This window comes from Lepeophtheirus salmonis, chromosome 4 (assembly GCF_016086655.4).
Source record: "Lepeophtheirus salmonis chromosome 4, UVic_Lsal_1.4, whole genome shotgun sequence".
Classification (NCBI taxonomy): domain Eukaryota; kingdom Metazoa; phylum Arthropoda; class Copepoda; order Siphonostomatoida; family Caligidae; genus Lepeophtheirus; species Lepeophtheirus salmonis.
In genome coordinates, this window is record NC_052134.2 from 38,041,675 (window position 1) to 38,056,599 (window position 14,925).

Consider the following 14,925-nt stretch of genomic DNA (forward strand, 5'->3'; position numbering starts at 1 on the left):
TTGTATTTTACCCCAATTGTAAGGTATACATGTGGTTTCAACAAGACGATACTACGGCAGACGTTACAACAGATTTATTATTATAAAGCAAATTTGGTGAGTATATTATTTCGAGAAATGGACCAGATGATTGTGCGATTTAAAGCCTTTAGCTTATTTTCTTTGGGGTTACGTGAAGTCATTGATCTACACCAATAATCAAGTGATGCTAAAAGAGCTCAGAAAAAATATCAAATGCAAAATTGCTGCAGTATCGTTCAATTTATTGGAAAAAGTAGTGAAAAAATGAGGTCACGCTAGAGAAATCGATTTTCATACATAAATGTATATGTTCATAATTTGTACTGAAAAAATAAATTTGGCAAACTCTTTCACCCATTGTGGTTTATTAATAAAAAAAGTTGAAGTGCTCTTCATGAATAACCCTATAATAGTCCTAGATTTTTCATTTGCTTTGAAGCATAAGCAGTTTATTTTACATATAAATTATTAATGTTTTATTTAAAAATTTGGAATTTGGTTCTAATAAATCAAATTCAAAAGTAATATTGTGTTTTTTCAGTTATAATCAAACAAAATACACTCAAGATTTTTTATATGATTTTATATTACTTTTTAATACAATATAATTTATGATAACATAATTTTTTTTTTTAAATCCCCATTTTACCTCTATATATATCTACATAAAATAATCAAGGAGATTAACATACCTACATATGTGTGGCGACGACAAAAATACAGTATTTGAATAAATTAATCCTTATTAATCTTTTAATTCATAAATATATACAGCCAAATATTTCACAATCATATTTTGTTCAACTACGGACATTATATTCAAATTTCTGGGATGAAATGATGTACCCAATAATGTTTCAAATAGTTTACAAGATTTGTTTGATTTATGAAATTTTTCCTGTCAAGTAGAACCAATCATATTATATGTCTTTAACTATAACAGAGAATTTCTGCAACTTTTTTGTATAATTTACATTGTATCCAAAGGATCAATCAGAATATTATGATTTTTTGAAGAAATCGAATATAATTTGTTGAAGAATGCAAATGTAGTCGAAAAATCATTCTATTTGTTTTAATGTTGATATACAAAATATGTTTTAAATACATAGTTATCCGCAACATAATTTTTGCTTTTGTTTGTTAGTAATCAGGAGTAGGGCAAAAGTTATAGATCAATTTTGATCAAACTTGGCAATAAGATTATATATTTGAGAGGTCAGGGTTAAACAAAACGTCAATTAAAAATGCATAATCGACCACAACTTTGGAACATTATGTAGGTCTAATAAAGATGTTGCATATTGCAAAATATACAATTTTGTAAAAAAGGACCATAGGTGGAGTTTTGAACTCCACCAAATGGTCATTCTAGTTTAAATAGCTATATCCTTACACTAGGAATGACTCAAAATATCGATATGACGATTGAATAAGTCAAAGCCAAGACATAAAAAAAACCTTGGCTTGTAACAGTAATTTGTTTTTTGCCTTTTTTTACATTCCTAATGGTCTTCACTGCAACATTTTTGTTTGTAACGCCTCACTAACACTGATGAACATTCATGAATAAAACCAATTCGACTCCTCTTCCAGCATCTACATAGGTATGTCAGCTTCATAATTATATACCTACCATATAAATACACATGCATACATATGGCAACCATCATTTTTGTTTTTCCCCTTCATTTTTGTTATTCACTTTCTCCCAATCCTTAGCAGGTCTGAAGCAGGAGTTTGGATATTAAAAATAACAAAAGTATTTTTATTTATAAATTCTTATTATAACAGCTCAGTTGGTTAAAAAAAATACGTAGCAGGTACGCGAAAATCCTAGTGCTGAGCGCACGTCAGTCCACCAGCAATAATAATCATAAAAACAAATAGTGGAATATCCCCCCTCTTTTTCGACGACGACGATGAGTAGTAGTAGTAGTAGTACAACCATTTGAAACCATCATTTGAATTTTCGACTTTCTCTAATTAGGACAGAGTCCGTTTCCATTATTGTGAAATTACATTGACAATGTTTTAGTCATAGCCCGTCCCATAAAAGTGTTGATAATATTTTTCTCTGTGATCCTTGTGAATCTAAATTTATTTTTATATAAACATAATAATATTAAAATTGTAAAGTGCTTAGTCTGTCGAATTACCATTTATTAAGTGCGTAAATAGGTTTCAAATATGCGGATTTGTAACGAGGTAAGAAACATTTTCTTAACTAATAGATTTGTACAGATAGACAAATGAAGAGAAACAATTGTAGGCACCACAATCTAGCTGCTAGTTTCTTGATTTTCTCTACTTGACCTTGACACTATTTATGAGAATATAGGTGAGCCGGGTGGCTGACTTTTGTTTTTTTTTAAAGAGAGAAACATTAAAAATAATTGTAGAAGGTACATTTTAATATAGTGTATTACTACTACCTATGTGTACATAAGTATCATATATTATATAAAAGGTAAAACCGTTTCATTCCAATTCTCAAGGATGGAAATGATGTAATCTCTCTCCTTTTTATGAAGACCAACTGGTTTATTTATACATACATAAACGTATATCCTCATATGACAAAATCATTCATTTCATTCTTAAAATATGTATGATACATATATTAAAATCATTTGGAATATTATTATGACATCATCTACTGGCTGATGACCTTAAGCAAGTGGTGGTTGGTAGAAAAGGGTTTGTATGGTATATATTTTGTACATACACACATACGAGTACAGGGAGAGGAGAGAAGGGAAAAACTCTACTTAATGAATAAAATACCCTTGAAAATCAGTGCCAAAAAAGCTTTAATATTAATATGTATTTATTTATGAAAAAAATAAAAATAACAAAAAACCTTTTGAAAGTTGTAGTTGTCGACTTGTACATACATTGAATACCTAATTGTATTAAAAGTTTGTCAATTATGACTATATACATAGATGCAACAGGGCCTCTTTGTATTATGTATATTTTCTCTCTTTTAATGTACCCAACAACCAACCGAATATTTATCTCATTATATTAGAACATAATTTACCTAGCTACAAGAAATGATAACTGTATATGTATTTTTACAAAACTAAATATTTTCTATTTCTTTTCATTATGAATCGTCTATAGATATTTAATGTTCGTACACTACTGTTAGATTCTGTGTACTCAAGTCATAAATGGGCCTTTTCATCATTGTGTATCAAAAATAAAGAGAGGGGGAAAAAAGAAATCTCTGTATCTTTTTAAGTGCATTTTTACTTTTTTCTTCTCAGAGCAGTCTGACTACATAATGTATACCTTTTTGTAGCACTATCTACATATGTATATGTTTTGTACAAGTTAACACTTGTACAAGTTGTAACCCAAAAATGAGAGGAATAACTTTAAAGGAAGCATTTACAGTATACCACCTAATAAGGATTATGAATTAATTGAATGGTCGCTCCATGGATGGTCATTTACTAATTATGTAATTTTCGACTTATTGAGAAGTACATATGATGTAGCACATTTTACAGTTCAAGAGCCCACATTTATATGTATTACTTCTAAATACATTATGAATCCATTATTTTAATGGATCATAGTCAAATGATATCATCAATATACAGGAAGGTCCACATAGGATGCCCCCCCCTTTAATTGAGGAACTTTTGCTTTTACTAGAAAATTAAATATTTGAAATATTTTTTCCAAAAAATTTCATTTAATTCTTCAATTTTTTTCCAAAAAATTTAATATTAAAAATTTAATTCTAAAAAATTTAAAATTATAAATTTATTCTAAAAAAAAATATTATTATAAATTTAATTCTAAAAAAATTTTTCCAAAAAATTTAATTTTTTTTTTTTTTTTAAAGCTGCTGATTTTTGAAATTTTTGAACAAAGATATTAATTTTTGCAAATAGCCATGGATTTTTGAAAATCTTTTCGAAAAAAATTAATATTTTAATTTAAAGAAAAAAATTAAATACTTGAAATTCAATTTTCCGAACAATTTAATTTTTTGTGAATAACTGGGGATTATTGTAATTTTTTACAATAAAATTCCATAAACAAAGCTTCTCCCATAAAAAATAATATATATATATAATCTTGCTGACACCCCTGATATATGTTTAGTCGGTCATTTATATGACTCTTGATGTAACTCAATAAAGCGTAATGACACGTATAAATTATATGTTGGACACAAAATGTATTTACAAAATAGACTTATTTTTTGTCAATTTCTTTAAATATCTTAAGGAACTATTATACCTTTGAAATAAAACTATATATATATATAAATAGTATTTATACCTAAGTATGTGCGTAGAGAGGTGAAATTCATAACCCGTTTTATATTTTGTACAAAGGTATTTCATTTAATAAAAAATAAAACTTTAAATATTTTCGTCAAATTGGGTCAAAATTTCATATATATAGAAACAGAGAGGGAGAGACGTAAGACAGATGCAACACTTTTCGTTTAAGGTTCAATTACTTCAAGCTGACTTGAATTGAACTCAGTTAATCTTAACACAACTTCTTAAACATACAAAAATAAACTTTTGAATTTTCCGCCTCCTCTTCCGTTTTTTTCTGCCTAGCAACAGTTTTTGTTCTTCACTCTACTATTACAAATTCGAAGGGAGGGGAGATTGTATTAACCAATTAATTCGTCTTGGATAAACACTTATGAGAATTCAATCTGTTTAATAATTTTTCAGGTTGCATTAACCAGTTAATCCGTCTTGGGGTGCTTCTATTCAAATGAACACTTATGATAATTTATTCTATTCAATAAATTCAAATATTGATATTGTATAACTAATTTGACATATTAAATTGCTAATATTTCTTTTTGATGACTTAAGACAACATCCACTTTCTAAAGTGGATGCGGGACAAACATCACACTTTCATTATCATCCCCCATGCGTACGTGGAACGGGCAGTCTCATACTAGTACACAATACATATTTGTTTCAATATATTTAAAGGTTATACTAAATTTGAATGCGACTCATTAATTATTGCAAGTATTCCCAATGCCAGTAACGATTGCACCAGTTAAAAAGTTACACTGTCTACTATTTTTGGATCAATAAATAATTGTAATTTTGATAATATTAAATTAATTAATTACAATGTATGTATTATAGCTGATTAAGATATAATAAGATTTATATTATTGATCATAGAAGTACCAAAAGGAGCGTAAAGGACCTCACCTGACGTCTCTGGCGTTGGTCTCATTTTCAAAAGGGGGGAAAAAAGGAGAAGGGGGGGATGAAAGAAAATAATAATTTTATGTTTTAGATTTAATCAAAAATAAAACTGATTCATATTTAGCCAGGAGTGGATGGTGGAACTAAAGCCCCAAAAATCCCAAAATTAAGCAAGTTTTCCATTTTACTATAATTTTTTTTCCAAAAAATTAAATACACTTGCAATTTTGCAATTTTTGCAAACTTGTAAACTTGTGACAATAACTATAAATTTTGGATTTTTTTTCCAAAAGTTTAATATTTCTAATATAATTTTGAATTTTTTCCAAGAAGTTTTGGTTTCCTCAAATATAATCCTAGGGCGCCCTGTTAAATGAGTTGTTCTTTTTGGAATTTGAACCCATTCCATTATACACATATACCGGGTGATTAAAAATTACTTTTTTGGTATATCTATTGTAGGGCTTAAATAGGTGTAGGGCTTAAAATAGGTTGTGAGCTCCGAATGTCTATGTTAAAAATCAATGTCAGTGATATGGATAACATAAATTCATCCTCCCATCCCTCTTCAAAACCCTGTTCTGGCTATAAAAACATGTTTGATGGGAAGTATAAATAGCTATAATAATAAAAAATTCGAGTAAAGTTGCAACACTTGTTGCAAGCAACCCTTTTGTGATGAACATTACAATACCTCAAATGTTTTCCTATATTTACACGATAATCTGTGATGCAAATTTTATGGCTGTAGCTTTTTTGATGTTAGAGGGATGGTTCTCAACCTTTTTGGTGCCCTTATCTCTTGATAACATTTGCCAAGTTGCAGTTACCCTAAAGATAAAATTAGTTGGATGGAACCACCTTCCCTGAATATTTGGAGCTAACTTGACTTCTAAATTTATAAAAAATTATAGGACAATGTTTTTTATTGACAATTTTTTAATATTAGAATCATATTAATTTGATCAAAACAACAATTTGTTATATTTTAATTTTCTTCTGCAAGAAATATCCTCCTGTATTTAGATTTGATAACAAAAAAGTTTTAAACTTGCTGTTGACGTCGTTTTAAGTGGTTTGCAAAATAAATAAAAACTCATCTTCGAAACTGCCTTCATAAATAAACCTCACGTAAACCATTAACTGATAACAGCTTGCCATATCTGTTGATTCATCAAGTTGAACACTAAATATTTCAAATAGAGCTGATTTCATTTCCTCTATTACTTGCTCCATATTATCAGCAGACATGTCGTCTATTTTTCTACTGACGGTGTTATAGGATTCAATTTATAAACATATTCAGCTTCAAGCATAACTCAAACAATGTATTTAGTTGTAGGTAGCAGCAAATCCTCGGGAGTGGCTTGAGGTTTCTTGGGTTTGGCGATTTTGAGAGCGTAAAATTATGATGCTGCAATGACTGTCATATTTTGCTGTTGGTATTTGCCACCAAAATCAAGCCTGTTTCTTTTTTTTAGACAACGACCGTTTTTTTTTAAATACTAGACATACTTGCCCGCAAAGTTAGGATGTTTAGTGTCAAAATGAATTTCATTTTGCTCGGCTTCATCGATTTACCTGGCATTTCGTTGCAAATGACACATTGTTGCTTGCCATTATTTGCTTCAACTCCATACTTTAAAAAATTCTTAGTATATTTTCTTTTTCTAATACATATCTCTCGATTAATCATGGGCCATCTGATATTTTACAAAATAAACTTTAGCTTAGTTGACTATTGTAGTTAGAGAATATTGATTTTAACATGTTAATACAACAAAAGGACATTTGGTATCAAACAAAAAAGTTTTAGAACACCTTAGGCAACCCCAGGCAAGTTGTCAACAGAAAAAGGCTATGTTGCGTCACTGGTTTCCATTGTTATATGAAAGTGATTGATGGTCTATTGTAGTGGAATGTCTCCAAATCATGCTTTCTTCTAAATATAACTCCTATATGCTTCTAAGTTTGGTTGGTTCTTTGAAACAACAATTGTATTATGCTCTCACAAAAGGTCAATTTACGTGATATGTAACGAACAAGAGTTCTTTTAATGGAGCAACAAAATGGACTACAGTTGTTTGTTTCCTTTTCTTGGATCATCATTTTTTTTTTTTTTTGAAAGCTCATTCTTCATCAAAAGATCCATTTTGAATTTGTATTTATATTATGTACATATGTATGGTTTGGAGCCTTTATGTATGATACATTCACTTCCCTCTCATTACTATTTTCTAGTACAAGGCAATACGGGATATATTGTAAAGACTTTTTTATACATTAATCAACAAATGAAGAGTGTTGAAAACAGTCTTGAAAAAAACAAACTAAAATGAGTATTTCCCAATTTTTCTGTTTGACTTCTTAAATATACAACCTCCATTATTTCACTCACTTATTTCTGTCAATGATGTCCTTCGAATTCAAACCTTCATTTGATATAAGATACTTTGTTTACTTCCGATATGACATTTCATTTTATCACTTTTTTTTATAACAGATCAATCATTTTGACAATAGTATAGTGCAATTTGCGGCTCCTTTAAATAATTTATAAATAAAAATATAAGATAATTAGATTAAGTATTCAAATGTTCTCTATTCTCACTTTTGTGAAAAAATATTCTAGCTTGTTTATGTATTAATGGGTCATAAATTAGAGAGTCGAAAACTCGTAAGTATTGTTAAGAATTTAATAATAGAGACATTAATTATTATTTGGATTTTAGTAGTAGTTCATAAATATAGATACATTTAAGATACTTAAACCTACATAGAAACGACACTTTTCTTTAGACCCTTATAATTTATTCATAATACATAGTGATAAAATATATGAATAGAACAAAAATCCTTGGAGATGCATATTTTTTAAACAGATTTTTTTTTAAATTATACATTGAATATCCGTTTGTATTATGAATAAGTTATAAAAGTCTAAAGAAAGGTGTATTTTTCAGGTTAAAGATAGAAATATATCAAGTTCAGAACAATATACAGAATCAATAAAAACACTTTTTAATCATAAAAAACCCTTTTATATAAGTTTTAGAAGTCCTACTTTTAATTTGGGGATTGTTTTAAGGGTAAAAAATGACTCTGAATCATAATTTTTTCGAATTACTATAATGACAGATATTTCAGAATTCAGATGACTGAGAGAAAAACTGAGATCAGTTTTAGATTCAACACTTATAGAAAAATTCGATTATTGTCTTAAATTCATGTGTACAAAATCCCCTCCCCCCCCCCTAATTGTTCCGGTGTGTAATTGTTCTATTTTTGGTAAAGTTGTGTGATTCAAATAGATTCAGTATAGAAAAATATTGAATCAAAACGTTGACAACTCAAGTCTAATTGAAACATAGAGACATATTTTACTACAAGACTTGAATGCTAAAAACAAGAGTGTGTTTTTACACCTAAGTGCTATTCAATTTTTCTTTAATAGTTACTATTATAATTGATATATATACTATTTAAGGCTTAGCGTATACCTATTCTATTAATGAAAATCGCCATTATCCATTCACTCTTCATAATCCACAATTTTGCTTGGACTAATTGAATATTAATTTTATAGTCGTAAAATTCTATGTTAGTAATTTTTAAATATGCTGATACTATTTGCTTAGAATCAAGCCAACAATATTATGTTAATATTATGTTTATAAACTTTCTGAGGGTAATTTTTATGGATAAGTTTTCGTGAGAAAATATGAAAAATGAATAGCATTGAATATGACAAACTTTCTTAAACAATTTCAAAGCCAATGTCATTGATCTTTTTTTTCATCAGTGGTTATTGTTCATTGAAGCATAAAAACAGTATCGTTGATGAAGTTATGTATAATAACTATATTATTCTTTAAAAAGTTTATTTTATCTTCGATATAATTAATTTTATGTTTATATTAATTATTAATATCTTTAAAAATAGTACAGGTACTGCTCCAGAATATAAAACTGGATACCCGTCAAATAAAAAAAAATGATACTCATCAAAAATCCCATTACATGCCTTCTCAACTAATATAGAAATGATTAACATATGGAAAAAAACAATTCCAAGAAATTAAAGACCAGGTATTATACTTTTAGTATCAGTTACATCGAAACTCGTTATTTAAGTTAGAATTATTAATATGATTGTTACTTATTTTAATTTATTGTATCTATACACGGAAAAAACTTTGTATGGAATTTATGAACGATGATGAAACAAGGCCATTATTTTTTCCTTTCAGTCACTCAAGTAAAATTTCGTCATTGTATTTATTCTGTATACGTTGAAGGAAGTTGTATTCTTTCAAGTACACACAACACTAGCTATATTGGGAATTCTGTTTTTTTCAAATTGAAGATCCCTCATGATTTAATCCCTGATTTACTTACAAAAGACCATAAAAATATATTTCTTTCTATAGAAAAAGATTAGAGTAATCTTTTAAAATACAGATATTGTTTGTTATCGGTGAATGGAAGGTTTAGCTCATTTGAGAAGGATTTAATCACTCTACCATTTCGCTTATTGTCTCAATATATCTCAAATTGTATTAACAGTTAGAGAAAAAGAGTCAATGACACTTTTCTCATGAAACATATAAACTTTTGATATATTTCATACTTTAATAGTGTAAAAATTGTTTACCTTTTTATGTCATTCGTCTATAAGGTTAACTAAATGTCCTTCAAAGTCATCATATGGAAGACAAAAATCAATCATGGATTAATTTTTCTCTTTTTGCATTTATGACAATCAAATTGATAGGTATGCCTAGATGTTATGTAGATCCTTCAGTTGAGTGTTTGTCTTTGAAATGAGAAAAGATCAATTATTATTCACGCTTCAAATAAATCAATTTTGCTTTTAAAACGAGCCAAAACTAAAGCATCTTCTTAATCCGTAAAACTCTTTATTTTAAATTTTTTTTTGGCCTCCTTATTTTCATAGTTGTCCAATTTATGACGTCCGTCGATATTGAAAATAAGTTTATACTGTACAAAAGATAAGTACATGTTCCATTGAATTGAGTTTTTTATTTCAGAAACTGTAAAAATAATCAGTACAACTTCATCTAACCAATTAAAGGAACATTAATAATAATAAAAAAAATTAGAAACTTTGTCAGATAAAATTTAATTAATTACTGATTAGTAATCGATGCGTACTTATAAAGGCAAGATTCAACTCCATATTAGTTTTTTTAATTTTTTGTAAATTGTGTTCGATGAGTGATTCTCAAAATGTGGTATGAGTAAAGTTGTCATTTTTGTTATGAAAAAGCTACATTTAAAAAAGAAACAATAGTTATGGGCTTGCTAGTTCTCCTTTTTTGTTAATTATTCCATTATGCGTCGTGGTCTTAACTTTTCTCTCTCAAATAAGCATTGTCGCCCATCTTTGGTGTAAATTGTTTTAAAAATGTATAATAAAATAACTATATATGTAAAGGGACCGGGGATCAAATTGTCGCCAAAATATTTTTCTACAAAAAACAACACAAAATATACATTTTTTAACTTTTTTATTGAAAATCAAAACTATGACAAGCAGATAGGTATAGAGTAGCCTCTGAACCGGCTGCAGGCTCTTCTGACCATCTGATTGTCCATGTTGCCGAATACCTCCTTGATGCAGTCTATCAGGCTGGCCTTGGTGCTATGAGGATGTCTGTTGGTATGTCTCTCGACATAGCCCCAGACAAAATAATCCAAAAGATTAAGGTAGGGAGAGTTAGGAGGCCACAAGTCTTTGGCTACGACGTCATAACAGTTCTCGGTTAACCACTGCATGGATATTTTGGACACATGGCAGGGTGCTGAGTCCTGTTGCCACACCCAGGGCCTGTCTCCGGCCACCCCCGGACCTGGTAGGGTCATCCTCAACCATCTTCTTCACCTTGTCGACAAAGTCGGTGTCCCTGACCTTCTTGTCGGCGCCCTCCTCTTTGGGTGCCCTCTTTATGGCGGCATCAACATCCCAGGTGTCCTCTAGCTTCTTATGGATACGCTGAACAGTCCGTAAATTCACTCCTAAGGTTGAAGCAATCGTTGAATTGGAGATTTCATCACCTCCATTATTAACCAATGCCATGACTACGGCGGACCTCGAAAGCTCCTCGTTCCACTTATAGCTCTTTATCTCCTCATATGATGACGGCATAATGCTAACTGAACTACATATCATCAGCTGACGAGAATAGCTTTCCTATTTGGTAACCGGTTTTTTATTTGATAATGTCGTCTTCAAGTTATCAAGGTTTAAAGTAGGCGAAAATTTGATCCTGTATTTGATTATAGTTACAATATTTTCCATGCATTATTGCTAATTTAAATGTAAAAGGGTTCTCCTCCTTATAGGAGAAATTCATTTTCTCCCCCAAAATCATATAATAGACAGCTGGTATTAACAAGGATCTTAATTCAGTAGTACCATATATACAGATCCTACCCTCACTTCCAGCTCTTTTTTTCCTTTACAAAAACGTCAACTTTAAGTATTAGAGTGGGGTACGCGACCTAGTGTTATCCCGGGCCTTATTTATTTGGTCAAGTACAGTACAGTCTTAGGACCGATCCTTAACTACTGGTCATGGTAATTTTTCCTAAAAATATGAATGGCTTATTAAGCCAAATATGAGATATCTATTAAGATTATTGCACATATCTTGCTAAAAAAAAAAGGGTTTTCATTAAATTACAATATAATACGAACATATATTATTGTTCCTTAATTATATAAATTATTCTATTATTTAACGGAATAATTTAAAAAAGTAAAAACACAGTTACAGGGGGATCGATTTTTACCTTCTTTGAGGACCGAAAAGTGGGACTGGACTTCAGTACTAAATAAGGACCTACACAACACTAACGCAACGCAGCTCTCAGCTACACTTTAAATCCTGAAACTAAAACTGTAGAAGGACAAGTCTGAAGCCAGATGCTACGCTAATTCCTCTTCTAATAACGTATTTGTATTTAAACCTGTTGTGAGCAAAAATCTCATTAGTAGATTAACCCCCCCCCCATTATGAAATGGGATTAATGCCCCTTCATATGGATGAGCAACCCAATTCCGTTTGAATATGAATTAATATTAATGCTAAGAGGAAACAGTTTAATTCAAAGCAAAAATTTAAAAAAAAAACTTACATATGATTAATCTCAATTTTTTGACTTAAGATTCATATCTTTTCAAAAATCCATTCTAGGTATATACAATGTATGTAGAATGTAAATATATACATATTTGAATGTATTTGAAGGAACATTTTAAATAATGTTTATTGGAATTTTTTGTTACATATTCTTTGCAATATTGAACATATTTATTTCCTCATGCTAGAAAATAACAGCTTTTCAAAAATCAAAATGTTTAGTATGATTTTGCCTGATAACATGGTCAGAAAATATATTTTATTATATTTACTGCACATATGCATTAAAGCGAGGACTTTGGAGGCCATATGTTTTTATCGCTGCATGAATAGATTTGAATAACATTAAATAAATTTTTTGTTGAAAACCACATTTTACATGAATAACTATTTATGTAAATATTTAGATGTTAATAAACGAACTCTTATTTTTGAATTGGATTCTCTCTGGTTAAAATGTCAAATGTCTTGGATTAAATTATACCACATTCTCTTAGCTTAGTTTTAATCTAATTTATTTTTAGACAGGATACTTTTTATCTTTTTTTAATCCTTCTCTCCTTTCAGTCGTTCTCAAATATGAAAAGTTACCTAAAACCTCATTTGAGACTCGTTATATTTTATGGTTTATTTAATTAATTTTTTTCATCCTATTTCTATATAATTATCATCATTATGATAAATACGTTTTTCCATGAGGGGGAAAAGCAAGATATGGTTAAAATATCATCAAAGCTATTGTGTAATCTAACTACAATACACATTTTTTTGATTTATTTCATACCAGTTAAGAGAAATGAGGAGTTTTTCAAACACAAAACGTCAAAATCCGCGATTTCCCCCCAAAAAACCCCGACAATGAGAATTTTTTTGGGCGATTGCTCACAAGTTCCAAGTTCATTAATTACTAGTGCGTGTCTTCATGAAAGACAGAGAGTAATAAGTAGGATTGGTTGGAGTTTTATAATTGTAAGTCTTTTGTGGACTTAGAGTAGACTTGAGGGTCGACATACGAGTAATTCTTCTTTATGTCCTTGCTTGTGGGATTTATGTGTATTTCCTTCCACTCATAGCTTCTATCAGGCTATCTGATAAAGCCTCATGACAGCAAAGCTGTTCTTCTTCGAAACATTCGTCAAATTGCCAAGGTCATGTTTAGATTTCTATTACTTACTGCCAGGTCATATTTTGTACATCCCTACACACACACCACTCCAATATCAAAGGGAACGTACATCCTTGTTTGGAAATCAATCTCTGATGTTGTGTATTACTACTGTTATCATTTAATACAATGGAACATTCCGCCGCCGATGTGTCTTATTGAACCAAATGGTTATATTCAGTGATGTAAATCGTGTGTATTTTTTAGGAGGCCCGTTTTTTTAGTTGGAATGGTTAATCTGAAGAATAAATTTTATTTTCCTTCATCGTTCCTATTATTATTTTGTTTCTTGATGGTAACTTCCTTTCTTAGTAGATTCAATTATATTCAAAACATTCGTCTTTGCTCATAAAAAACGGAGAGGAATCTTGAGGATTTGTTGGGAATTTATACTTTTAAGTACTAGTGGGACTCAGAATATAATTGAGAATCAACGTCGTAGTAATTCTAAGAAATGTTGTGGCTTATTTTCTTCTCCCCCTCCTTCCATGTAACAGCTGATTGGTGCTGCTCTCTTCCAAAACATTCTTCCAATTTTCAAAGTTAGCATGTTGATTTTCAGTTTCTTTTTTTTAAGCAATCCCATTATATGTACGCACAATTTTCCTCACTAGATATGGATAACTCATGTAGCTATTGAATTCAAAAGCAAGCACATATTTAATAATTCATTTTTGCCATGATTCGTTGCAAGGCTATACACCAAGTGGTGAAACAAATATCAATAATTGTACAAAGTAGGGATTTTATCTACACTTTTTTTGTCCACTAGGAGCGTTTTGTATACTTGAATATTACAATAAAACTGTCATAACCCTGAATTCACTCTTTTAACTCAATTAACCAGGTAAATTCTGCAAAGGGAAAAAAAAGTTTGCAACGTTATAAGGGGATGGCAGAAATGTTCAAGTTTCGTCATATGAGGCATCATAAAAATCAACATCCAAAGTGGGGAAAAAGATATTAGTACGACCGCGAATATATTCAAACTTTAATTCCTTGTAGATGGAACAGGAAGCTGACAACGATATTCATATGTATATAGCAAAAGTTTAATGACTTGGGATATAACGATGCCTGTACGATATAGGTACATGAATGATTTGACTTAGCAAAACTTTTAAGGGATTGATTAATTGATGTTCTAAAATATTAATCATATAAGTTATTGATTATTTTTTAAAAGGTTTAATGAATGTTAAATACTCTTTTATGATGGAAAACATTTTAGCAGCTTTATGCAGGTTGTTTTTTTCTCAGTTAACTTTATAATGTTTGAAAATAAAATATATTTGCCTAATACACTTGATATGTATGTACTACGTACAGAGGTCAATATTTGTTTTACTCTCAATTA

The 14,925-nt window shown here is 29.7% G+C and overlaps 1 protein-coding gene across 1 annotated transcript in view; it reads left to right on the plus strand.

The window, feature by feature from the left end:
- The first annotated feature begins 1,951 nt into the window (after positions 1 to 1,951).
- Positions 1,952 to 14,925, plus strand: part of spz6 (Spaetzle domain-containing protein 6) — a 39,457-nt gene continuing 26,483 nt past the window's right edge. Inside the window, exon 1 of the mRNA XM_040710065.2 lies at positions 1,952 to 2,229. Coding sequence (XP_040565999.1) covers positions 2,212 to 2,229 — 18 coding nt within the window. The 5' untranslated portion in view covers positions 1,952 to 2,211. The remainder of the gene's footprint in view (positions 2,230 to 14,925) is intronic.